Source organism: Juglans regia, chromosome 1 (genome assembly GCF_001411555.2).
Source record: "Juglans regia cultivar Chandler chromosome 1, Walnut 2.0, whole genome shotgun sequence".
Lineage (NCBI taxonomy): Eukaryota > Viridiplantae > Streptophyta > Magnoliopsida > Fagales > Juglandaceae > Juglans > Juglans regia.
This window is the reverse complement of record NC_049901.1, coordinates 37,187,978-37,214,357: the sequence shown is the minus strand read 5'-3', so window position 1 is coordinate 37,214,357 and position 26,380 is coordinate 37,187,978. Positions and strand designations below refer to the sequence as shown.

The following is a 26,380-nucleotide window of genomic DNA, read 5'->3' as shown; positions in this document are numbered from 1 at the left end:
TTGCCCGAACAAAGTGCGAACATAATTTCAAGTTGGAGGACGTAATGGCCACGCTAGCGTCGTTCCTTCCGACTAATCTGATTCGGGCATAAAACTAACACCCGGAATCTAGCTTTGGGAGAAGGAATCTCGTATGAGTCTAGAGACACGTGTCTTATTCGTACTAGTGCCTTACTGTGGTCATCAAATACAATAGATCTTGTTGCAGTTGATCATTTCTCTTTCGCGTATAAGGATACGAGATTAGGGTTTATCGGCTAAAACACCCTCTCAGTAAAGGCCTCAGACTCTCAGAGAATGGCTGACGACTCAGCTTCACTATCGGGCCAGCTCGCAGCCACAACCCTACACGACGCCGTTTCTTCCTCTGAAGTCGCAAAGGCCGAATTTTCTGACCGTGTCCCGATACGATCGATCGTTTCCAGGCCCGACGGCGGGGCGGGGCTCGCCGGCCACCGGGTTCGGATCGGCGGATGGGTCAAGACGGGACGGAAAGCTGACAAGGACGCGTTTGCGTTCCTGGAGCTCAATGACGGGTCGTGCCCGGCGAACCTGCAGGTAATCGTTGATGCGTCCGTTTCGGATCTAAGCCCGCTCGTGCCGACCGGCACGTGCATCTCCGTCGACGGCGTTCTGAAGCTTCCGCCCTCCGGGACCAAGCAGAAGGTGGAACTTAGGGTCGAGAAGGTGGTCCATGTTGGCCCTGTTGACCCAGCCAAGTACCCATTGCCGAAGACCAGGCTGACGCTTGAGTTTCTCAGGGATTTTGTGCACCTTCGTCCTAGAACCAACACGGTGAATGCCTCCGTCTCTGTTTATTCCTTGTTGCTAATGTCTGTTTCCGCATGACTTGCTTGTCTTTTGTAGAATTCGCACAAAATCTCTTGCTCTTCTTCCCAAATATATGAACTTGTGTTTGGTCGTTGGTAGTTGAGGTTATTGGGTTTTGGTATAGAAGTGTTGCCCTCAATAGGTGTTGAATTTGGAGAATTTCTGGAATAGGGTTTTAAATAAAAGATTAGATTTGCATTCTCTTTTTTTTCCTTCTTGCATTCTGTTTGTGATTAGTTTTGGTTTATTCGCATATAAATGTTAGGTAAGAAAACTCAAGAGACTCGGCTACTTGATAATTGCCCCAGTATTTGCAACGAGAACGGTCCACATTCTTCACTTCTGTGGCTTAAAATTCAGGAAACGTATATTTTTTCAGTTATTCTGATAATCGGGTTCGATTCTGAATGTCGCATGTTAAACCTGATATCTGCCTAATTTATCCTTACAAACTTGGCCTACCCGGTGTTAATGTTGGCTGGAATTTGAGATTTTCATCTTCGTTATGTAGAGAAGAGAAGTCTGTTTTTTCTGGATATGATCTTTAAGCTAAATATAAGACTGATTCAAGGCCATCTAATCGCAGGGTGTTCTCCAACTCCGCATATTTCTTAATCCTTTTTTTCCCCACTTAATAGTTAATACAAGTATTTACTCAGAGAAAAAACTTGATACAGGAATGAAGGATTTGATATGTAAGGAAGTTGTAGTTTGAAACATCTTAGGTATTCCAAAATGCTTGGGTACCTGTCAGTCTCTCCAAATCCACTCCTTACCTGCTAAATGACATAAGAATACAATATGGGCATTTTGCTTTGTCGTTTTATTTCCTTGATTGCATTTTGATGTGTTGAAAACTCTATCAAATAGATTTCTGCTGTATTTTTTTTTCATCATCTTTTGGTTATCTAAACATGGTATATTGTGTTTATAGATATCTGCAGTTGCTCGAATCCGAAATGCACTTGCATATGCTACACATACGTTCTTCCAAAAGCACGGATTCCTTTATGTTCACACTCCGATTATAACCACTAGTGATTGTGAGGGTGCTGGTGAAATGTTTCAAGTTACAACTTTGATTAGTGAAGCTGATAAGCTGGAGAAGGATTTGATCAAGAATCCTCCTCCATCAGCAGCCGATATCGAAGCCGCTCAGCTTCTTGTCAAGGAGAAAGGAGAGGTTGTTGCCCAGCTGAAATCTGCCAAAGCGAAAAAGGAGGATATCAATGTGTCTGTGGCCGAACTAAAGAAGGAAAAAGAGAATCTGTCAAAGCTGGAGGAGAGATCAAAGCTTAAACCTGGTATCCCCCAAAAGGATGGGAAGATTGACTATGGACTAGATTTCTTTGGACGTCAAGCATTTTTGACCGTTTCTGGCCAATTGCAAGTTGAATCATATGCATGTTGTCTTAGTAGTGTCTATACTTTTGGTCCAACTTTTAGAGCAGAAAATTCTCACACCTCAAGGCATCTGGCTGAGTTTTGGATGGTGGAGCCTGAAATTGCATTTGCAGAACTCAAGGTATGTGAAACATGTATCGAGTACGCACATTGGTTTATCTGGTGTTTGAGAAGGCTTATCAAAAGCTTTTGAAATTTCATTGTATCCCATAAATGAATATGTGCATAGGTGTTCTTATGTCTGGAAAATCCTGGTGTGGCCAGTTGCATTTAATGATTTAATATTGTTGCAAGTACAACAACCACGGCCATAGCTTTTTCTGAGCTATGAAACTCCATGATTATGGGATTTCTTCCAATGCATTTATTTAATATCCGTTTTCATTTTATCTTTTTGTTGTGCACATGCATATATGTGATGATCAAAATGCCAATTTTTGTAGGATGATATGAACTGTGCAGAGGCATATGTGAGATTTCTGTGTCAGTGGTTACTTGATAATTGCCTTGATGATATGGAATTTATGGCTGATAAGTTTGATAAAACTTGCATTGAGCGTCTAAGGATGGTTGCTTCCACACCTTTTGAGCGGATTTCATATACAGAAGCTGTGGAACTTCTGGAAGAGGCTGTGAAAGGGGGCAGGAAGTTTGAGAATAAAGTGGAATGGGGAATTGACTTAGCATCCGAACATGAAAGGTATGCAACCGTCTCTTATGTGTTTCTTCTGCATGTATTGCAATTACTTATGTCCCAGGTTTGCTAATTTTGCAGATACTTGACAGAGGTGAAATTTCAGAAGCCTGTTATTGTCTATAATTATCCAAAAGATATCAAAGCATTCTACATGAGGTTGAATGATGACTCGAAGACAGTGGCTGCTATGGATGTCCTTGTACCAAAGGTGTGGTGTCTTACTATACATGTTTATTGTTTGCTCTCTGTCAACATAAATGTTTATACATAAATGTCTACATGTTTATTGTTGATTTAATTTTAGCATCTTCTTTGCATGTGAACAAATGGATATCTTATATTTCAGGTGGGAGAGTTAATTGGGGGAAGCCAAAGGGAGGAGCGTTATGATGTCATTCAGCAAAGGTAGGAGGCTTTCTGTGCTTTATTATCAGTTTTATTTTTTCTCACACAATTTGTTCTTTTATTGTAGAATAAAAGACATGGGGCTGCCTATTGAGCCATATGAATGGTACCTTGACCTGCGGCGCTATGGAACAGTAAAACATTGTGGTTTTGGTCTCGGATTTGAACGAATGCTTCTCTTCGCCACTGGCATTGAGAATATCAGAGACGTTATTCCTTTCCCCAGATATCCTGGGAGAGCAGATCTTTGATCCTTATTCATTTGCATATTGAACTTTAAATACTTGATTTCTAGATTTCCAATGGAGTCATTCCGTATTTCCTAATTCTGAAGTTACTATAATTGTACCTGCTTGATTGAGAGTAAAAGTGAATCTGGAAAACTATAGGATTGAAATTTTTGTCTACCTTGTTACTTGTATAAGCGTAAACTTTATTTGTAGTGTTTCTGGTGTGTTTATTTTATGCCTTATTTTCCGGAGATGGATGTATTGCCGATGTTTCAATTGTTCCTTTTTTAAAGGTAATATATATGGATTCAAAGGTATAACGTGATGAAATCATTTGGCCATATACATATATAATTGGCCTTCAAAAGTCCAAAACCAATGCTCTGCCATAATATAATATAAAGGGTGCTTCTACAGCCACCGCGTAGTCCTCCCGATGGCTGCTCCCGCTTAACCTGCACGATATTTTCTCTCCGTAGATTTTATCGTCAGACCCATTTTCAGCACGGCTCTCCAGTCCAACACTAGCCTCCAAGCGCTGGCGTCTTTTGGCATGCAGCTACCACGAATCCGAGGCTCTCCAGTTATTATTTACATGGGTATTTTCAGTTTATTTCATCCTTTCTGGTTTTTTATCTATAAAATGTGGGATTTTTTTTAAATTTTCAATCTATAATTAATGTAGTTTATATGATGGTAATGGTGGAGAGGGTTGAATTTGTGTAGACCTGTGAAGAAATTTGAGTAGGGATTAGCCATGGTGAAAAAGGCTGTAGGGGAGGAATAGTTTCCCTATGTTCTGGATTTTTGCTTTTATACACAGAGAGAGAGAGAGAGAGAGTACAAAATGGCTGAAGGGAGTGGACGGTGAAGAGTGGAGAGTGATAATCAGTGCTCAATTGTATTAAAGAGTGCCCCTTTTCGGACACTGGTGGGCCAAGAAACAAGTTTGTTTTACACGAAACTTGAATAATTTAATCACTAAAACTCTACACGAAACAGGCTTTGATGTACGCGTGGAAACAGACTTGGTATAATATTTTCCGCCCATGTATGGCTAATTATATATTATGTGAGAAAATTTTAAAGCAATAGTCATCAAATATTAATCTTAATTTGTGAAACATCCATCATCATCTCCTGCTGATGTTGTAGTAGTGCATGGTTATAAAAGCAAGCATCAGGGGTTCAAGTTGCAGTACTTGAGAATCGTTAACTAAGGCCGAGTACTACTATATATTACTCAATATTTGCGCCTGATTTATATGTTTGTGGATTTTAAACCGCTGGACAATTGGAAATGGAAGCTTGTGCACTTTTGGATACCTCCTCCAGCTATTAGCATCTTTGAAAGTACCTTTTTTTTCATAATTGTATAAAGAATAATTCCAAAACAATGGGAATAAAAAGCACTGTTGCTTAATTCTAAACTTATTCTAATTGCAAGTTCACACTTCTTGTTAGGTTAATGTTGTGAATTGATTACATGGTTCTCTTTCTAGAAGAACATTGCAGGTGGGCTTAACTACTTAATTCTAAACTTTATTCTAATTGCAAGTTCACAATGCTTTTAATTTTGCGTTTATTCTAATTACTACTGTCTTGTTGAAACTCTGAATTTCTTAGTGTGGTTAATGCCTTCAACTCAGATGCCAAGATTTGTAAAAGAAGTTATAAAGAACTTGAAACGACACGTAAAAGAAATGTAAAGAACACAAAAGAATTTACGTGGTTCGATCCTAGTGATTTACATCCACGGCAGCAACAATCAAGAGACTTTCCTTTATTGATTATCAAATACAAACTTGAGATTACAAGAACATGAATCTCTCATGCACACCTCACACTTTCTTGGAGCCTTACTGCAAATGTTCTCTCTTTTTCTCTCTGTATCAATCATCCCTCAAGTACAATTAAAGACCTCTATTTATATAACTTAAGTTGTAACAGAAAAAATTGTAACAGAAGGGTAAGTTCCTATTTCACAAAAAACAGTCCAGTACTCGAGTCTTTCCACATGTGCGGCCATGTGCACATGTGCTTTTCTCTAAATGGTTGACACTAACATAACAAATGTCTCAACTCTTTCGTGCAGCCTTCTTGATTGCATCTAGTAGATCAAGACGATGATGTACACGTTCTATTATAGATGATGCAGTTTTGTGGAGCTGGATGTTTTTTTATGGATATTAAAAAGTACTATTTGTAATGACTATTATTTGGGATTTTCATTGTTGGAGGAGATGAATATAACTTTAATTGAAGATGATCATTTTTTGGTGTAGTATTGTGCAAAAAAATACACTGCATGCTCTCTGTTCGAGTTACTTCAAATTGTATGTGATATTTTTTCATCTCTTCTCAGATATGGGATGTTATTTCCAACCAAGAAGCTGTTCAAATTGTCTCAAATTGCTTATTTCCACGAACATCAAATAATCAAGTTGCCTGGGCCCTTGTCCTCCAAATATAATCTTTGTACTAAATCTGTCGAACATCAAATACTCTTTGTACGTATGGTTTAGAATGCAAGTAGTATTCAAGTTTTGACTAATAATTTAACCACTTTTCATTACTCCACTTCCTCGCTATTTACAGGAACGTACATGATCAGATATACCAAATCAGACAATGCCACAACATCATTGCATGTAGAATGTAAAATGCATCTGCCTGAGACACATACATATGTATATATATATATATATATATTATATAAGTCTTCTTTTACATCTTCCACAGATTGTTTTATCATAATTTTCCAAAATAAATTCTCAAACAAAGTATCCACGATATTGAAATCACTATACATAAAATGAGACTCTAATTTTCTCTTGCGCCTCTATTTCTAGTCAATGTCATGTTGTTTTGATATCCATTTCTACTTGTATCTTTTAAAGTTCGGCCTTTAAGCGGCTACAGTCTCCAGAACTGCCTTATCAACAACACATAAGAAAAAAATGAAATTCAGCAAATGCTTTGTGCTATAATGGGTACCTAATAAATTCAAACCGGGACAAAGATAAGATCTAGCGAATCCAACAAATTAAGAGCCAAAAACAAAAATAAAATGCATTTGAGAATAAAGAATACATGATAAGAATGCATGTATTCTCTTATACATGAGATTGAAGAAGAATGTAATTCAACTATAGTCTAAACAAAATATAGAATATGTGCCAAAAAAAGAGCATATATATATACACGAAATATAAAATACAGTAATGAGCAACGAAACATAGCATCCAATAACAAAAGCATCCATACTTATAAAGAAAAAACATCCAATAATAAAAGCATAACTCATTACCTGTAACTTAGAATCTAGTTTTAAAAAATGGTGCAAATGGATTTATTAAGGCCAAGAGATATGCAAGCATTTTGGAAGACGAGGCCGAGCCCGAGAACAAATAGAGGAGGAGGAGACAAATGGATCGAGCACTTACCGTGACTGATACTTGCGTAGAGGATGAGGTCTGCGCAATTTGTAATCAATGAGGTTATCTCAATGACTTAGAAAAATGAGACCTTGAGTTCGGCTAGGGCATGAAGAGACTGAGAGAGACGTGATGTGTAATGTCGTGAGTGAGTGTAAGAAGGAATATCGGCGGGGGGTTGAGTTTCTATCAAAAACACTAACGTGCCACGGACCTGAGCCCAAGGCTCAGAGTCCCACTAAACTTTCAGATGCCGGCTCAGAGTTCTACTGGACTTAATTTTTCAGATAATTAAAAAACAGACCTTCTGAAACACCACTCCCAGACCCATGTGAACAAAAATGCAGAAAATGCCAACCAAAAAAGAAAAAGTCTTAGGTTGTGTTTGGATAAACAAGTATCCTCAACACTTTTTAAGTATTCTCGTATTTTTTAAAATACTTCACATACCAAACAACTTAAAATACTCTCAATGGGACCCACAAACTCACTTCAATCTCTATTCATAACTATTCACAAACATTCTATAATACTTATCACTATTATATATAAATAAAAAATAAAATCACTATAATATTTCTCACTATTAAATATATAAATAAAATCATTATAATATATAAATAAAAAATATTTATCACTATTATATATAAATAAAAAATAAAATCGCTATAATATATAAATAAAAAATAAAATCATTATAACATATAAATAAAAAATAAAATTACTATAATATATAAAAAAAAATAAAATCACCATAATATATAAATAAAAAATATTTATCACTATAATATATAAATAAAAAATAAAATCATTATAATATATAAATAAAAAATATTTATCACTATAATATATAAATAAAAAATAAAATCACTATAATAAATAAATAAAAAATAAAATCATTATAATATATAAATAAAAAATAAAATCACTATAATATATAAATAAAAAATAAAATCGCTATAATATATAAACAAAAAATAAAATTACTATAATATATAAATAAAAAATAAAATCACTATAATATATAAATAAAAAATATTTATCATGATTATATATAAATAAAAAATAAAATCACTATAATATATAAATAAAAAATATTTATCACTATAATACATAAATAAAAAATAAAATCACTATAATATATAAATAAAAAATAAAATCATTATAATATATAAATAAAAAATAAAATTACTATAATATATAAATAAAAAATATTTATCACTATAATATATAAATAAAAAATAAAATCACTATAATATATAAATAAAAAATAAAATCGCTATAATATATAAATAAAAAATAAAATCGCTATAATATATAAATAAAAAATAAAATCACTATAATATATAAATAAAAAATAAAATCATTATAATATATAAATAAAAAATAAATCACTATAATATATAAAAAAAAATAAATCACTATAATATATAAATAAAAAATATTTATCATTATTATATATAAATAAAAAATAAAATCGCTATAATATATAAATAAAAAATAAAATCATTATAATATATAAATAAAAAATAAAATTACTATAATATATAAATAAAAAATAAAATCACTTTAATATATAAATAAAAAATATTTAACACTATAATATATAAATAAAAAATAAAATCACTATATTATATTTAAAAAAATAATATCATTATAATATATAAATAAAAAATAAAATTACTATAATATATAAATAAAAAATAAAATCATTATAATATATAAATAAAAAATAAAATCGCTATAATATATAAATTAAAAATAAAATCCCTATAATATATAAATAAAAAATAAAATCACTATGATATATAAATTAACAATAAAATCACTATAATATATAAATAAAAAATAAAATCACTATAATATTTATCACTATTAAATTTAAATAAAAAATAAAATTATTATAATATATAAATAAAAAATAAAATCACTATAATATATAAATAAAAAATAAAATCACTATTATATATAAATAAAAAATAAAATACTATAATATTTATCACTATTATATATAAATTAAAAATAAAATCACTATAATATATAAATAAAAAATAACATTACTATAATATTTATCACTATTATATATATATAAATAAAATCATTATAATATTTATCACTATTATATATAAATTAAAAATAAAATCATTATAATATTTATCATTATTATATATAAAGTAAAATAAAATCACTACAATATTTATTAATATTAAAAAATCACTATAATAAAATCATTATTATATTTATTACTAAAAATAAAATCACTATAATATTTATGGGACCCACACATTTTTCAACTACCTACTCAAAAGTCAACAACTCAACATAGTTCACACATCCAAACAACTCAAAATACTCTCAATGGGACCTACAAACTCACTCAAATCTCTACTCAAAACTATTCACAAATATTTTCAACACTTCTCATTATCCAAACGTACCCTTAAGATCAGCCTCTGTTTGGCTGCATCCCAACACACAACTTATCAGGACTCGAAAACAAAATAAATGGTTCAAAATTAATGCTCGTATGCCAAAAAATCTGATCCAACACTATTTTGCAATGAGCAGTAAATTTTTTATTTTTTTTAAGCAACTTAATTCTTTTGAAGCCAAATCTCTTCCCTAAATGTACTAAGTGTCCAAGTACAATGTACCAATCACACAACCAACTTTAAAAGAAATTCGTACTCTCTTATTTGAAATAAAGAGCCAAACAATATGTGTGGACATACCACAAATTCATCATGACCAAAGTCTATGCGAGTGTGTGAGTGAGGCAACTTACTACCATCATCATATATTTAAATATTTATTTATTTTTTTTTTTTTTTTTTTTTGCCTTCCATTTTTTTATATATTTCCTTCACATAGATACTTCCAAATGAGTTATCTTTTTTGACCTCAAAAATCAAACTTTATACTAGGACTTAAATATTTGTAAAAAGTATCTCTTTCGAATATAAGGTTGAAGGTTGCTCAACCCTTTGTATGTCCATTTTATTATCCATCTTTTTCCATAATGAATAGAACAATGATTTTTTCTATAAGGACTTAAGGAACAAGATCCGTATAAGGTGTTTGTCTTTTTCCGCAATGAAGAAATATCGACTTTTTCTATATAGATCAAACCTCTATGTTTGGAAAGAAGAGACCTATTGACTTTTAGTACTAGGTTCAACTAGTATTAGTCAATTTAATGTATAGACTCCCCATTTGGATAGCATCTATGAGACTTTATGGAACATACATAGTGAATAAAATATTATAAATAAGTTTCTCAAAGTGTAGTAGAATGTGACTTTAGGCAAATATGAACCACAAGGTCTACACTCACATTGTAGACTATATAAAAAAAATAGAGAGATGTTCCAACTCCAAGTATGGGAAGTGTGACGGTCTGAATACTCTTGACTTGGCAAGGCAAAAATAATCCCTTCCTTTTTGCTTTTTTATTTTACAAAACAACCCAGAAAAATAAAGGACAACTCAACCAAACCAAACAAAAATAGACGCAAACAAATAAAAGAATGTGAAGTGCATGTCATAAACTAATGATATGCAAAGAATGCAAGAACATGGAAGTGATCCTATCAATTAATGTCACACGGCATCTTCAATGACCACCCACTTTGCTTTAAGTTTTGTGGTGAGCTTTACATCATAACAACTTTTTGTGGTCTTATCCTTGTTGCCAGGACAAAATTCAAACAACTCACATACCTTGGTACTTATGGTGTTTATTTGTTGGTTTAACTCTAGGACTTGGTTTCCAAGTGTCTTTACATTTTTCTTTGATTTTCTTTCACCTCTATTTTTCTGCACTGTACTCAAATTAAAGCAATATAGCCTTATATGATCAGAAATACCACAATAATGACAAATAGGCACAAACTTACCTCCAAACTTACCTGAATTCAACTTCTTTGAGGTTTATATTTCATGTAGCTTTTCAAAATGATTTGACTTTGAAGTGACTTCTTTTGGAGCATCCAACTCTTGACTTCATTTGACAAAGACAATAGTCTTAGAGGTAGTGCCAGCAGATGATGAAACCTGAGTATCTTTGTCTAGGAAAGTTGTATATCCCAAACCAGGACGATCACAGATGGACTTTTGACTACTTAAAATCTCGTCCAATTTCTGAGTTGCTGATTTTTGTTGACACTATTGAGAACTCTTCAATTCTTTGTCTAATGCATTCATTTGAGCCTTCAATCTCGAGATCTCAACTTCATAAATTCTCAGTGTCTCCAAAAGATTATTATTTTCATTCTCCACTGTTGTGAGTTTGTTATGCAGTTTCTAGTTAACCTTTTTCAACTTGACCACTTCTTCACATAGATCATTATAAGCATCTTGTATGCTTAGCTCATGATCAGTATCAACAAGAGCTATATCTGAGTCATTATTATCAAATTCACTTTTTCTTTGCAAGAAACTTTTTACCTCATTTTTTTTTTCCACTAGCTTTCTTGTTAAAGAATTTCCTGAATTTTCTTGCAATGAGATCTATATCCTCATCGTTAAAATTTTCTTCATCAGAAAAATTATCTTGATCTTCTTTAACAACTTTTAAAACAATAGATTTACCTTTTATTGTTTGAGGAAGTGAGGACTCGTATGTTTGCAAGGAGCCGACTAGTTCTTCAACCTTAATAAAGTCCAAATCCTTGCTTTCCTCAATGACTGTAACTTTTGGGCAAAATCTTTCAAGCAAGGACCTTAAAACCTTTCTCATGACTCTTGAATCTTCCACATTCTTGTCGAGATTAAATTTGGAATTCCCAATTTCATTAATTTAGCATAAAAATCATTCAAACTCTCATTTTCGAGCATATTTATCTCTTCAAATTTTGAGATTAGCATATGCAATTTTGATTTTTTTACAATTCTTGTACCTTCATGTGTAACCTCCAAAATATCTCACGCTTCTTTCACAATCTCACACTTCGAGATTCTTTTAAATTCATCGAGAGATACAGCCATAAAAATAGCGTTAAGTCATTTGCTATTCCAGTTGTAGTTGCTGATCTCATCTTTAGTTCAAGCATCAAGAGTTGTCTTGGGCTTAGTTCATCTTCGTTCAACTGCATACCACACACTTTCGTTAAAAGAATTGAGGAAAGCCCTTATACGAACTTTCCAATAAGCATATTATTCTCATCAAAGTGTGGCGGGGCTGATAATGATGGCGACATTATCTACAAGGACACAGATCACACTTGAATGAGTGAACCACACTCCGATGCCAATTGAGATTACCCAAATGTCCATGTATCATAATACAATGTTTTATCAATTCACTTAACAAATTAGTTAATCTCCAATCATGCAATTATACGATAAGAAAACATTAATATAAAATAAATAAATTGCATAACACTAAAATTAGTAACGAAAGAAAATCCTTTAAACAAATTTTTAAATGTAAAATCCTTAAAAACATCCAAACCTAGAAAAATTAATTTTGTTATTTGAAAATCAAGTACAAGTAAGTCTCAATTACAAAGCTTTTGTCAATTAACTCTCTTACTTGACACTACAAACAACCTGTTTGCCTCTACTACAATAGCAGCTAGAACCTCTAAATTGATATATTGATAATAGTCTTTATGTTTTGAGTTGTTTCTATAACATCTTTTGTATCATACAAAATATATATATATATACACACACACACAAATACTAAGAAAATATATATAAAAATATAATTATTTATTATAGTACTTTATCCCCCTTCAAAAATAAAATTCCTAGATCCCCAATAGATTAATTCCTAGTGATTCGATTTTCTTAAATTCTTAATTTAATTTCGATTTTTTCCCTTTCGATAAGCTTAAAGCTACCAGCAACCCACAAAAGATGATTCCTTCCAATTTGTAGCGGGAGAATTCTGAAGTGTGCCAGAATGACAAGTGAAAAATGAGATGCAAAGCATCTCATGTCCGTGTCTGCCATTATAATGAAACAAAGTGATCATGCCTTGCTTCTCAATGCTAAACATAGATCATTGTTAAAACGCTTCTTCTAAAAAGAAATTATATATATATATATATAAATTATATATGAAGTAATGCTACGTACAGTCGTGGAGTGTGCAAGCGCCGTTCAGTAGTTTTGAAAAAGAGTGAGGTCCACTATTAAAAAATTAATTTCTTTTCATGTGGATTCCGTATTTATTCACTTTTTTTAAAATAATTGCATGACACTTACACACTTACGACTGCAAATATCATTTCTTATATTTTTATTTGCTACTTCTTCGAGAACTAATTTAATTTTCTTGAGCATGTCCCTCCATTCTTGGAATTTATTGATAAGCTCAATGATTATTTAAATTTAGGAAAATGGTACTTGGTCCTATCATTTTGTCCCCCTCAAACTTACCGTTTGTGTATTTTTATTTTTATTTTTTTATTTAATGATTAAGAAAATGATTATTAATAAAATTGTGTATTTTTTTTAAATGTTGAAATATGTTTAAAAGAAAAAGAAGAAAAATTATAATTATAGTGATAATTTTGAGAGAATAAAATCATGGGACTAAGTAAGAGTATCCTTTAAATCTATAGGAAAGTCGGCATCCCTACCTTGTACCGACTAGTTTGGCTACTACTTTTAGATTTTTTGGTTTATTAATCTTTAGATTGCACGACTTTGCTGCGTGCTTCTATTTGGTAGAGTTAATTAGAACAAATTTAAAGGTTAAATGGTGTTTTTGAATAGAGTTTTACTACGTACAAGTCGGGTGTTAAAACATTACTTATTATGAGATTCATTAAAATTTTTAAAAAGTCTAAATACCAATCATTTTTTAAGATAGTTGAGATGAATGGTTTTTAAATCAACAATTTATTGTGTATAAGAACTGAGACTTGCAAAGCAATAACTCCAAAAGGGGATTCAATGAAAAGATACGAATATTTCCAATTGTCTATGTGAAAGTGGTAATCCAACTTATTTTAAATTCGAAGGATAAGAAATAAATTAATATTAACAAGAAAATGGTCTAACTATTACAGCCCTTAGAAAGCTGGATGAATGACATTGTCGGAAGCTTGGAAATGATGAAACGGTGTGGCTTCAAGGTTATGCCGGAGAGATTAGTTTCAATTCATGGAAAACCTGTTTTTGTTGTAACATTAGATGAGGGTTGTCTTTCAAACTTATTAGTTTTGGTTTTAAGAAGTTGAAAAAATTGCAGGAGTTTTATTACTCTGAGCCAGGCCACTCACTCTGTGAGATGCTTTCGTTGAAAGCATTTGTGAACGCGGCAGTAACACCATGGGGCGCAAGAAAGAAGCAATTGGAAAAAATGCATTCACTAACCCAAATGTAAATTACCTAGATGGAAAATCTAGGCAAGAACAAGCCATAAATCTCCAAAAAAGAAAACAAAACAAGTAGTCTGATTCATAAAACTTAAAATTCCAGATAAAATCCTCATCTAAAATCCTTGTACCGAATAAACAGCAAGTTTACTTATAACAGAGAATTGATTAAATCAATCATCTTCTTCAATGACCTTGGTACCCAAACCCCCCAATCCCTCTGGTGGGATTTCAGCAACAGTGACAAGAGAGTAGAGCTCTTCCTTTGCATCTTCATCATCATTCCTCTTTCGTGCAATGCGAACCCTAATCCTCCTTGGAACACTCCGGATGCCCCTGCTCCATATGTGCTTATTCAGCTTTACATCCACTCTCACATCCTTGGTCCCCATGGCTTTTTGTGCAAACTTCCTGATCTCCTTTATTGCATTCGGAGCCTTCTTCTTGAATGTGCTGGTTTTGTTAGAATGACAGTAGAACACAAACAACTTAGATCCTTTCTCATATAAGTAGAAATAGTAATTGAAATCATAGTTTTTGCTGTAAGAAACAAAGTAGATTTAGTTTTTAGATTTTTTTAAAAACGAATTTTATATATATTTTTGCGGGTTGAAAGAGTTCTTTCAAATTCTTTTTGGGGCTGGGGAAGGAGGTCCAAGAAGAAATTATGTCATTTTTTTTTGGGGCTGAGAAGGGAATTCACACTCATTACAACTTCACCCTTCATTCTTCCCAAGTCTAGCATCTAACCTAATAACCATCTCTCTCTCTCAACCACAATCACCAAGCTGATAACCCCCCTCCCCACGGCACAAACACCAGCTAAAAACTCTCCTCCAACTCCAGTCCACCAAAATCCGAGAACCTACCCTTGAATCTTTCAGGCAACCTAAGTACCGAGTTCTATTATCACTATCGGAAACCACTGCCCATTCCCAAGCACTAACAGCTAATTGCCATCATCAAACCAGCACTTCTCTGCTTCCAACCCTTTACATTATCACAGCCCTAAACCATCAAGTTTTTTTGCAGCTACTGACGAATGCTTTGTGCATGTCACCAATTCCTACATTTTATTGTAAATGGATAAAGAAAGGCTATCAATTAGCTCGGTACCAAACAGAAGTAAACAAGGAACCGTTCAGTCAAAGGAACATCTCAAAAAAGAGTTTCCAAAATCCAACATTCAATCTCGAGTCCATACTTAAAATCATGATAACAAGGCATTTTGATCAAATAACTGAACCCAATTCTCAGAACCTATCACACGAAAATCCAAATCCAAATTTCATAAACAGGATGGCCTCTAAAATTCTATGACATGTAACCACCACCACGCCTCCCCAAAGAAAAAAAAGAACAACCCCCACTATATTAATACACCCTGAAGACCATAAATAGGAAACAAACGACATTCTGCCATTCCAACTGTGGGCTATATAACCAAGAAACAGCATAAGAGAAGACCCAACAAGACAATTGCCGATAGCAAGATGCGTTAAGAGGATAAAAACAGAAGGGAAAAAGAGAAAAAAAAATATAATCAAAGATGGGTGAGAATGGCAAAGAATGAAAAAGGGTTACCAGCCATGCAAGCGCTTGTGGAGGTTGATGGTGTATTCTCGGGTAACCACCTCCTCCTTCCTCCCCTTGGTCTTCTCCACCATTTTCACTCGCCCTTCTCCTCGAAAAGTATTTCCTGCAACCAGTCAGGTCATTCACCCACTCGCCACTTTATATACTATAACATCAGCCTAAATTTCCTTTTAAAATAAAAAACTTAATCGAGAAAGACACTCAGAATCCTTTCAGATTCAGAGCAGAAAACAAAGTAATATACAAGATCAACACCAATAACAACAATAACAATGATAAGAAAAATAATAAAATATTCAAAGGTAAACAAGAAGCGATATAGGGAATTACAAGAGGAAGTTAAAATTAAATCCCGAGCATCATTTCATTTTCTTTTCCAAATTTCCTTGGATACCAAACAGAGGGTAAAGAGAGAGACCTTGAGGGTTTCGACTCTCGAGTGCCGCAGGACAGAGGCGAGAGCGGAGGCGAGCGTTCAGCTAAATATGAAGCACAAAACCCTACAAATGCATACGGTAAATAAAGGTCCATAATCTATTTCTTTTAAGAAAAAACTATAGCATATGATATAGCGAATGGACCATTTTAGGGTTTTGGGCTGGATGTGGTGGGTTGACTTCGACTTGCAGCCCAATAAACCTATAGTCGAAGTCGTTTCTCATTGAAACTTGGGAAAACTCCTTGTCGTTTTGGATGTTTGTGCTTTCTACCAGGTAATTGGGCAGGCCAGGACCAGTTTAGGCTCCGCTCTATTCTTTGTAAGTCTCGTAATTTAATTTTAGAGAGAGTTTAATTTTAAATTTTTCTTATAAATTAAATTTTACTATATCACAATTTATAAATATAATTTTTCACCTAAAACTCCATTGCCCATAATATCTGTTTTGGACGTGTTTCACAGTTTCTCACGCAAGACCACTTGCAACCAAAGAAGAGTGTGGCTTGGGGGTTCGAGAGTACACCTCTGATGCCCAAGTCCATAAGAATAATGGAGATCTCTCTCTAGCCAATGAATCAGATAATCTTCATTGCCATACTTGGCTATGTTTATGATGGGGCTTTGTTTGCCTTAAGTGCGATCGGTTCGCGACGTGCTAGACATCTTGGGGCTTGCTCCGACCCAACTTATGCCCAACGCCTAGCGGATTCTGATGGCTTGCTGTGTTCTTTGGCGGTGAGTGTTGGAGCCCACGGGTAATGACTACCTTGACCTCACGGCTCGTGAATTCCTTTCCCTACATGGCTTCAGACGTTTGGAAGGAAACCTTTGTAGTTTTAGGGCTCACAACAAATTGGTTCAATTGGAGCTCAAATATTCCCACGCCAAGGATTGGCAGAAGAAATTTTTCTTTATATCAGGTGATGGTTGGGAGTTTCCTGTAGATGAGGCCGCGAACCAAGAGTTCCCCATTAGGGCTTCATGGTCTCCGGTTCCTGATGAACATGGTTTTGAGATCCTCCTTTCTGCTCGCATCTAGTTGGTAGAAGCTTGGGTAGATCACAATAACAATTCCACCTGATCAGATGTCGTTCTAACTCCCTCTAACATCGATAGGTTCTTGATGGTGCCTAGCAAGGCACACGTTTTCAGTCGCGAATTCTTGGGCACTCCATCATCGGCTGGTAGATTGAAAATAGGCCCACTGCCAATGGCAGAAGGAAAGAAAAAGAAAAATGCCTGTTTGGTGGTGGCGCCTTCGGATGAGTCCAATTCCACAAGGGGTGGGCCCTCACCACCACCTTTGGCAAGTAGCGGAGAGGACCCAAATCGTTCCCAAGTATCCACAACCAACTCCCTCAACGAGTTTATGGCCTAGGCTGAGGCTGATCTTGAGTTGGTGATAAAGGTTGAGTCTGCCATGTCGCCCAATGCTCCTCCTAAAGTGGCTCCACGGGCAGAAGACTATGTTAACTTAGATGAGGACAACAACATTAACCCCAAATCCAGAGTTCCTAAGTGTGCCCCCCACTGTACCAAGCAGCTTTCTTCCTTTTGATGTCTTTAGGGAGTTCCTACGAGTCAAAGATGTTGAAGATCCACCAGCAAGCGCTACTACCATTGTCTCTGACTCGCCACTTGCCTCGACTGTCTCAAGCGGGGTCACCCCCAAGATGCTTTTCGTATTTCCAACCCTATCGCCCGCTAGTGGAAGTAGGGTGTCAATCCCTTCCTCGCCCTTTAGCATCTCCCCCACCAGGGGTGGAACCCTCTTCGACTTTCCCAGTAGACAATCCTCTCGCCGATCCTTCTCGGGTGCCACTTGCTCAAGAAGATGATATAGTGCTTCCTCTCAATCAACAGGTGGAAACATTTACTCAAATGAACACACGTACTCCACCTCTTATCTTCTTTAATCCCTCCACTATTTTGCATATGCCTGTTCAGGACACCCCTACCCCGGAGGGATTTGTTGGTGTGTCTTTTAGAGTCCCTGATCCCTATGGTTTGTCAGGCTCTTGCCCAAATAGTTCCTCTCGGCCTTTACATGCCTGCCAAGAAGAGGCTTTTCACTCCACCATTCATAACCTTCAAAGCATCATTTCACCGATAAGTTCCTTTGCCTTAAGGTTTTTATTTTCCTTACCCTGTTGCTTTTGACTTGGTTGGGTTTTCAGGGAGTTGGTCATCTGGCAGCCGCTTTGGTTAAGGACCACTTGGAGTTAGAGGAAGAGAATCAATTCATGCAGTCTTTCATCGGTAGTGCTGGCCTCACCTCACAAGCCAAAAAGGAGGAGATGGTTGAGGAGTTAGCTCAAGTTGAATTCCGCTCTCGCCAGCTCGAGGATGAGGTGGCCTCCTTGCATGGTCAGGTTGATTCGCTTAGATTGGAGGTGATGAGTTCCTTGGAGGAAGCCAACAAGTCTCGATGCAAAGCAAAAGCCAGTGGAGCCAAACGGGACAATTTAGTCACCTACCTCAACCAAATGGAGAGAGAGGTTGAGGAACTTAAGAAGGCAAAGACTAATTACACCAATCGCCTGTTGAACTCCGAGGAAGGACGCTGAGAAGCCAATACTCGATTAAGCATAGCAGAAGGTGAGAAGGCCAAGGCAGAACAAGATCTGGTGGCCGTGAAAAAAATAGCTTATGGAACATGATCACCATTATTTGCAGCTGAACTAGATCTTGGATTCCCACAAAAAATAGCTATCGGAATCAAAATCAAAAGTGATCGAGCTGAATGTCGAGTTAGCTCGCTCTCAAAGTGAGGTTGCTCACATTCTCCCTCAATTAACAACTAACTGCCTACACCGTTTGAAGCCGAGCTTGGGGTCTTGGATTTAAGCTCAGGATCAAACAATTGTGGGAATTCCTGCTTAATCATCCCGAGACGAATCTTCATACTTTGGACTACAAGTCAATCCAAGCCAACTCCTCTGCTTATCATGTTTTCGATTCCCTTGGGAGGGATACCATACCGAACGCCTTTCCTCCTCCACGCAGTTCCTAAAAAAAAAATTCTTTTTATGTTTGGATTAGGAATGAGATACTATATATGTTTTGGAGAAATATATTTTGAAGAACTATCATGATCTTGATGATGTGAATGTTCTTTCGATGTGTTATGTTGTTGTGTTGTGTTGTTTTTCTTTTTTTCTTTTTCTTTTTTTTTTTTTTCTCTTGGAGGCTTCTCCCAATGGTGTTTTTGTTAGACATTTGTTGAGAATTGTGAATCATTAGTGGAACCTTGACCTCGACCGTATAGCTCTGGCGATTGGTGTAGCGGGAGGGTGCATCAACCGCATAATATTGGCAATAAGAGTGTAGCGGGAGGTTGCCTCAACCGTGTAACTCTGGCTATTGGTGTAGCGGGAGGTTGCCTCAACTGTGTAACTCTGGCTATTGGTGTAGCGGGAGGGTGCCTCAACCGCGTAACCTTGGTAATAAGAGTGTAGCAAGAGGTTGCCTCAACCGCGTAACTCTGATGATTGGTGTAGCGGGAGGATGCCTCGACCGCATAACTTTGGTGATAAAAGTGTAGCAGGAGGTTGCCTTGATCGCATAACTCTGCATGTAGCGGGAGGACGCCTCAACCGCGTGACCTTGGCGATAAGAGTGTAGTGGGAGGTTGCCTCAACCGCGTAACTCTAACGATGAGAGTGTAGCTGGAGGATGCCTTGACTGCGTAACTCTGGCTAGTGGTGTAACCAGAGAATGCCTCAACAACGTAACCTTTGAGATAGGAGTGTAGCGGGAGGTTGCCTTGACTGCATAACTCCAGCGATTGGTGTAGCGGGAGGATTCCTCGACCTTGTAACTTTGGCGATTGGTGTAGCAGGAGGATGTCTCGACCTCGTAACCTTGGCGATAAGAGTGTAACAAGAGGTTGCCTCAACCTTGTAACTTTGACGATTGGTGTAGTGGAAGGTTGCCTCGACTGCATAACCTTGGCGATAAAAGTGTAGCGGGAGGTTGCCTCGACCGTGTAACTCTGGCAATTGGTGTACCAAGAGGATGCCTCGAGTGCGTAACCTTGGCGATAAAAGTGTAGCAGGAGGTTGCCTCGTGCATAACTGTGGAGACTGGTGTAGCGGGAGGATGCCTCGACTGCATAACCTTGGTGATAAGAGTATGTGAAGCAATAAGACACAATCAAATGCTTTGAAATCAAACCAATCAACAGAAACGTGCAAAGTCATGAGATAGAATCACACGCTTCCCATCGAAACTAATTTATTGTATCAAAATTGATACATCACGAGTTAAATATAGTATCTTCTTAAGTGCTCAACATTCCAAGGGTGGGGCAGCTCATGACCCTCAGTGTCTTTAAAGTGATACGCTCCCAAGCGATAACTGGCTGCCATGATGTATGGCCCTTCCCACCATGGCCCAAGCTTCTCTTCCTCTGCTCTAGTCACTCTAGTTTCTTATAGGACTAAGTCACCTAGCTTAACGGACATCGGTCTCACCTTTTGTTGAAGTACTGCTTCGTCTTCCTTTTGTAGGTCCCCACTCTAGTCTCAGCGTTTGCTCTCACTTCTTCCAACAAGTCCAGACTTTCTTCTAGCATTTTGTCATTTCCTTCGACATCGAAGCCTTTCCTCCTATGGCTCATCAACCCCACTTCCACTATATCATTGCTTCGCTTCCATAAGCCAAGGCAAAAGGTGTTTTGCCCATTGAAGTTTTTTTCATTATCCTGTATGCCCACAAGATTCTAGGGAGCTCGTCCGCCCATGTCCCTTTCCTCTCACCTACTTTCTTCTTTAACATTCCTACAATGGTTTTGTTAGTTGCTTCAACTTGCTCGTTCGCTTGCGGATGCCCTGTAGACGAGTATTTGACATTGATCCTAAGTTGGCACACCACTTGCGATAGTGTTTGGAGTCAAGCTATTTGCCGTTGTCGAAGATAATGCTTTGTGGTATCCCAAATCTGCATATTATAGCTTTTCTTAGGAAATTAGTCACGCTTTAGGCAATCAATGTCGTCATTGCTTCAACTTCTACCCACTTGGTAAAGTAATCGACAGCGATAATGATGAATTTTGTGCCTCCTTTGCTCAGGGGCATAGGGACAACTAGGTCTATGCCCCATTAAGCGAATGGCCAAAGGGAGGTTATCGACTTTAATTCTTTAAGAGGGTTGTTTGGGACTAGTGTGTGTAGTTGGCATTGGACGCATCTTTTTACTAATTATTTTGCTTCCCTTAAGGCTTTTGGCCAGTAGTATCCCGTGCTCATGATTTTCGTGGTGATGGATCTCCCTCTCGAATGGTTTCCACACACTAATTCATGCATCTCTCTCAGGACATAGTCAACCTCCTATTTCGAGATGCATCTTAACAATAGGGTCGAGAAGCCTTGCATGTATAGCATCCCGTATATCATAGTTAACCGAACTGCCCTGCTCCTGACCTTCCAGCTTCCTCAAGAGAGGTGGGAAGGTTTCCAGTCTCTAGATATTCAATTATGTCATATGTCCACTCTGGTGTGCCCTTTCCTATCTCTAAGACCTTCTTTCCTATAGCCGGTGTGTCAACTGCTCGAATATTGACCTCCCACAACAAAGTTTTTTCCTGCTTTGCTAAAGTTGCTTGTGCTAGTTGATCGGCTTTCCAATTGTCAACCAGAGGGATACGCTCGATTCGAAAATGTTGAAGGCGACTGCATCCTTTCTGAACCTGACGGAGGTACTTTATTAGTTTTTGTCATTTTGCCAGATATTCTCCTGTGACTTAGCTGACCACAACTTGGGAGTCTGCCCTCATCACAACTTATTTCCCTCCTGAAGCTTCTGCTATGGTCAACCTCGCGAGTATTGCTTTGTATTCAGTTTCATTGTTTGTTACTTTGAAGTTCAACCGTATCGCATGGTTCGACTTGACCCTGTCACCCATTACCATGTGCACTCCTACACCGCCCGCCTCTTGTTCGACAAGATGACATGTCGACATACACCTACCACAGCATCTTCGCTGGAGCCTTGGGTACTTTTTCTTGAAAAATTGTGAATTTTGCTACATAGTCAACCTAGACTTGTCCTTTAACAGCAGTTTTGGGAACATAACTGATGTTATATTCGCTCAAATCGATGGACCACTTCACCAGCCTCTCTGAGGTGTTGGGCCTTTACAACACCTTCTGTAAGGGTGATGAGGTAATGACTCTTATTGGATGGATTTAAAAATAGGGCCGCAAGCATCGCGTAGCTGTAACAATGGCGAAAGCAATTAGTTCTATCTTTAGATACAGTGTTTCACCTCCCCTTAACACTTTGCTTACATAGTACGACTCTTTGTTCTCTTCCTTCCTCCCTTACCAACGTGGCAGATACAGTGTATGGGGTTGCGGCTAAGTACAGTGATAAAGGTTCCCCTTGCTTAGTTTGGCTTAGTAGCGGCGGATGCGTCAAGTATTCCTTCAATTGTGCAAATGCTTCCTCATATTTAGAGTCCCAGCCTTAGGCCTTCTTTAGAACTTGAAATAAAGGGAGACACCTATCTGTCGATCTAGACACGAACCTATTGAGGATTGCTATCTTTCCCACCAACTTCTGAGCCTCATTTAAATTCGTGGGCGACTTCATCTCCATGATCACCCATAGTTTCTCTGGATTTGGCTCGATATCTCTCTCCGACACCATGAACCCTAGAATTTATTTGATTGCACTCTGAATGCAAACTTAGTCAGATTAAGTTTCATCTTGTACTGGCGTAACACCCCGAAGGCTTCCTTCAGATCCTTCATATGTTGTCCGAACTCCATGCTTTTCACCAGCAGGTCGTCCATGTAAACTTCCATACTTCGGTCTATTTGATGTTTGAACATCCTGTTTATCAGTCTTTGGTATGTTGCTCCTACATTTTTCAAGCCAAAAGGTATGACCTTGTAGCAGTACAATCCCCGATTAGTTATGTAAGTTATCTTCTCCCAATAGGTCTGACTTATCCAAATTTGGTTGTATCCTAAGTAGGCATATATGAACCTCAACACTTTGTGTCCTGCTGTGGCGTCGACAATCAAGTCTATTCACAAAAGAGGAAAGTTATCCTTTGGACAAGCCTTGTTAAGGTCCGTAAAGTCCATGCACATGGGGCCACTTCCCTTTGGATGTTTTCACCAATACCACGTTCGACAAGCACTCAGGGTATTGGGTTTCTCTGATGAATCCGGCTACTAACAGTCGTTCTACCTCTTCCACAATTGCCTTATATTTCTTGGAGCTAAAACTCATTTTCTTCTATCTGATTGGCCACGCACTCGAATTGACATTCAATTTGCGCTCTATGACCTCCTCGCCAAATCTTGGCATATCTTTGTGACTCCTCACGAAGATGTCCTTGTGCTTAGTAAGAAGCTGTTTCAGTTGTCGCCTTTCACTATTCATCATTATGGTTCTGATCTTCACATAGTTCTCTAGCTGGGCTGGATTAAGGTTGATAAGCTCCAAGGGTTCGTCTGCTTCCCCTTGTGTGAGAGCATCTTTGTCTCTTATCTCTGCCTCGATCATTAGTACTTCTGGCGGTGGCGGAGGGATCATGGCAATACCTTATCGCGATTCGACCACTTTCACTTCTCTTTACTTCTGGCGGTGGCGGAGGGATCATGGCAATACCTTATCGCGATTCGACCACTTTCACTTCTCTTTCTCCTTGTTTGAGCTCCTGAACGTAGTATTCTCAGGCAAGGACCTGTTCACCACGAACTTCACCAATTCCCACTTCTGTGGAGAACTTCATCTTCAGATGATAGGTGGAGGTGATCGCCCTCAAGAAATTTAACATGGGTCGGCCAATGATAGCATTGTATGCTGATCGGGTCCTTACCACAAGAAAATTTGTCATGGTGGTGGCAAGGTAGGGGTCTATCCATACTGACACTAGTAATGTGATGTATCACATGGGTTGCACTACCTTCCCAGTGAACCCTTTCAACATAGTCGGTGCTGGACGTAGCTAGTCTACGCTGATTCCCATTCTTGAGAACAAGTCTCAAAACAGGACATCTGCAGAACTCTTGTTAGCGATCAATATCCTCCGTGTAGTGTAATTTGCTACCAATATTGTCACTACCAGCGCATCATCATATGGGTAGACTACTCCTCGGCAATCATCATTGTCAAAAGAAATGGTGGGAGACACTCACACTCGAGGTTGCTTGACCGGTCTTCCCATGTTGTACACTTCCTCATACCTAGCCCACCTAGCATATGTTTTTCTCCCAGAGGAAGTGGGGCCACCCCCAGCATATCCCCCAGCAATCATCTGTATCTCGCCTATAGGCTGGTTCCTTCAATCTATGTCCTACCTAGGATGGCGCTCTTGCGGTTTCTGCGATCTCCTCAATCTCCTTGGCGAACCCCTCATTTGTGGGCTCTCGCTTCGTTGGCACTTGTTCTCTTGCTTCCTATAGCCCGAGCGACAATGCTCTCTAGCTCGCCATTGTCTCTCATATCCTCGATATTTTGCTTCAACGTGTGGCAATCTTCGATTCTATGTCCGCTCGCATTGTGGTACATGCAATACTTCTAGGCTTGTCACCCTTGTTACCCCTGCTCCTTGCCACATCTGTCCTCTTTAACCTTGTCTTGTACATGCATACTAGAGTAGTGTACGTGAGTGTTATTGTGATGCCCTGTGTGAACGTTCCACCTTCTTTCATGTTGGCTTATCCTCGCCTTTGGCCCTTCGTCTCGCTATTTTTTCAAGCCTCCTTTAAATGCTTACTCCTTCTTTTCCGATCTAGTCATTAAGGCAATTAGTGTATTTTCGGCATTGATGAAGTTGTCTACCCTATCCATGAATTCTCATAATGTGGAATGAGTCTTCCTCGCCAACTTAGCCATAAAGGAGCTTCTTGGCCAGATACCCCCTAGTAGAGCAGCCAACATGATCATTTCATCTTGGTCATCGACTATCATTCTCTCCTTATTGAACCGCACCATATACGCCTTAAAACTCTCCTATTCTCTCTATTTCACGATCAATAGGTATGCTGCTGGCCTCCTTTGCCTTCGACTAGACATAAACTGGGTTAAGAACTTCCTGCCTAGTTCCTCAAAGCTGTCGATGGAGCCCAACTACAATGCTCTGAACCATTCTCGAGCCATTCCTTTTAATGTCAAAGGGAAAACCATGAAGCGTCATATGAGCTTTAAAGGTCTCCAAATGTTTTACTGGGTCTTTGGATCCGTCGTACATATCTATCGCGGGAACGTCTTCAATGCCTAAGTCAGTAAGAATAATGGAGATCTCTCTCTAGCTAATGAATGAGATAATCTTCACTGCCATACATGGATGGTATAAATGGAGCCCATGATGTTTCTGTTGCTATGCAATAACTATCTCATCCATTATTTGAAATTCCACCTGCGGGATATTGGGACTTAGCTTATTTCGGATAAGCTGATGGCCCTTTCCATCTAGAGAAATATTTTAGCCCAAAGAGATTTCACAAAAGTAAACTCACAAATTGATATAGTTTGATGTGGTACATCGGATTAATAATGTTACTTTTATTATAAAGTAGATGTAACATGTCACATAAAGCCATGTTATTTTACAAATTTATTTTTATGAAATCTCTTTATACTATAGCACTTCTCTTTCATCTATCTATTTAACTAGATAATCTAAACTAGGCCAAAGGATGCATTTTGTCTATGCTTTTTTTTTTGGGCTGGATTGATTGTCTTCAATTATTTGAAGTAGAATTTTATTTCATAGTTTCAATGGATGAAGTGGAAGCCATTTTCTTTGTCTGGGTGTGAAACTAAGGAATTGCTTATTGATGAATATTGCGTAAAATCCAATGCCACAGGGTGAAAATGTTTGCTCCTGAAATTGCAGTGCTTATGAACAAATACCATAACAATGAGGCATTGAAAACTCTGATGAGAATTTTGTGGAGACCCTAAAGTAAAGTTGTCTTTCATGATAAGGGCAATGAAGTAATCATATCCCCTAGTTAGAGTCCATTTGTATAGGAAAGGCTCATCACAGA

At 37.2% G+C, this 26,380-nt stretch overlaps 3 protein-coding genes across 3 annotated transcripts in view; 2 read left to right on the top strand and 1 right to left on the bottom strand.

Annotated features, from left to right (window-relative positions):
- Nucleotides 1–26,380, top strand: part of LOC109009972 (deoxyhypusine synthase) — an 871,604-nt gene that overhangs the window by 785,854 nt on the left and 59,370 nt on the right. The gene's annotated exons all lie outside the window — the stretch shown is intronic.
- Nucleotides 220–3,820, top strand: LOC109010069 (asparagine--tRNA ligase, cytoplasmic 1). The gene is made up of 6 exons (XM_018990783.2): nucleotides 220–795; nucleotides 1,766–2,356; nucleotides 2,679–2,935; nucleotides 3,011–3,140; nucleotides 3,279–3,337; nucleotides 3,405–3,820. Exons 1-6 carry the CDS (start codon nucleotides 298–300, stop codon nucleotides 3,586–3,588), a joined length of 1,719 nt encoding a protein of 572 aa, XP_018846328.1. The 5' UTR covers nucleotides 220–297; the 3' UTR covers nucleotides 3,589–3,820.
- On the bottom strand, nucleotides 14,307–16,467 carry LOC109010060 (60S ribosomal protein L31). Its single transcript, XM_018990775.2, has 3 exons — nucleotides 16,350–16,467; nucleotides 15,920–16,034; nucleotides 14,307–14,788 (listed from the first exon to the last, which is right to left on the bottom strand). The coding sequence occupies exons 2-3, from the start codon at nucleotides 16,000–16,002 to the stop codon at nucleotides 14,509–14,511; spliced, it is 363 nt and encodes a 120-aa protein (XP_018846320.1). The 5' UTR covers nucleotides 16,003–16,034; nucleotides 16,350–16,467; the 3' UTR covers nucleotides 14,307–14,508.

What these genes read in the sequence shown, in the direction of transcription:
- LOC109010069 (XM_018990783.2), top strand. Translation starts at nt 298, where the DNA reads ATGGCTGACGACTCAGCTTCACTATCGGGCCAGCTCGCAGCCACAACC. An exon ending in TTGCATTTGCAGAACTCAAG is followed by an intron (nt 2,357 to 2,678) that starts GTATGTGAAACA and finishes CAATTTTTGTAG; the next exon opens with GATGATATGAACTGTGCAGA. An exon ending in TATGATGTCATTCAGCAAAG is followed by an intron (nt 3,338 to 3,404) that starts GTAGGAGGCTTT and finishes CTTTTATTGTAG; the next exon opens with AATAAAAGACATGGGGCTGC.
- LOC109010060 (XM_018990775.2), bottom strand. Translation starts at nt 16,002, where the DNA reads ATGGTGGAGAAGACCAAGGGGAGGAAGGAGGAGGTGGTTACCCGAGAA. An exon ending in CACAAGCGCTTGCATGGCTG is followed by an intron (nt 14,789 to 15,919) that starts GTAACCCTTTTT and finishes TAACAAAACCAG; the next exon opens with CACATTCAAGAAGAAGGCTC.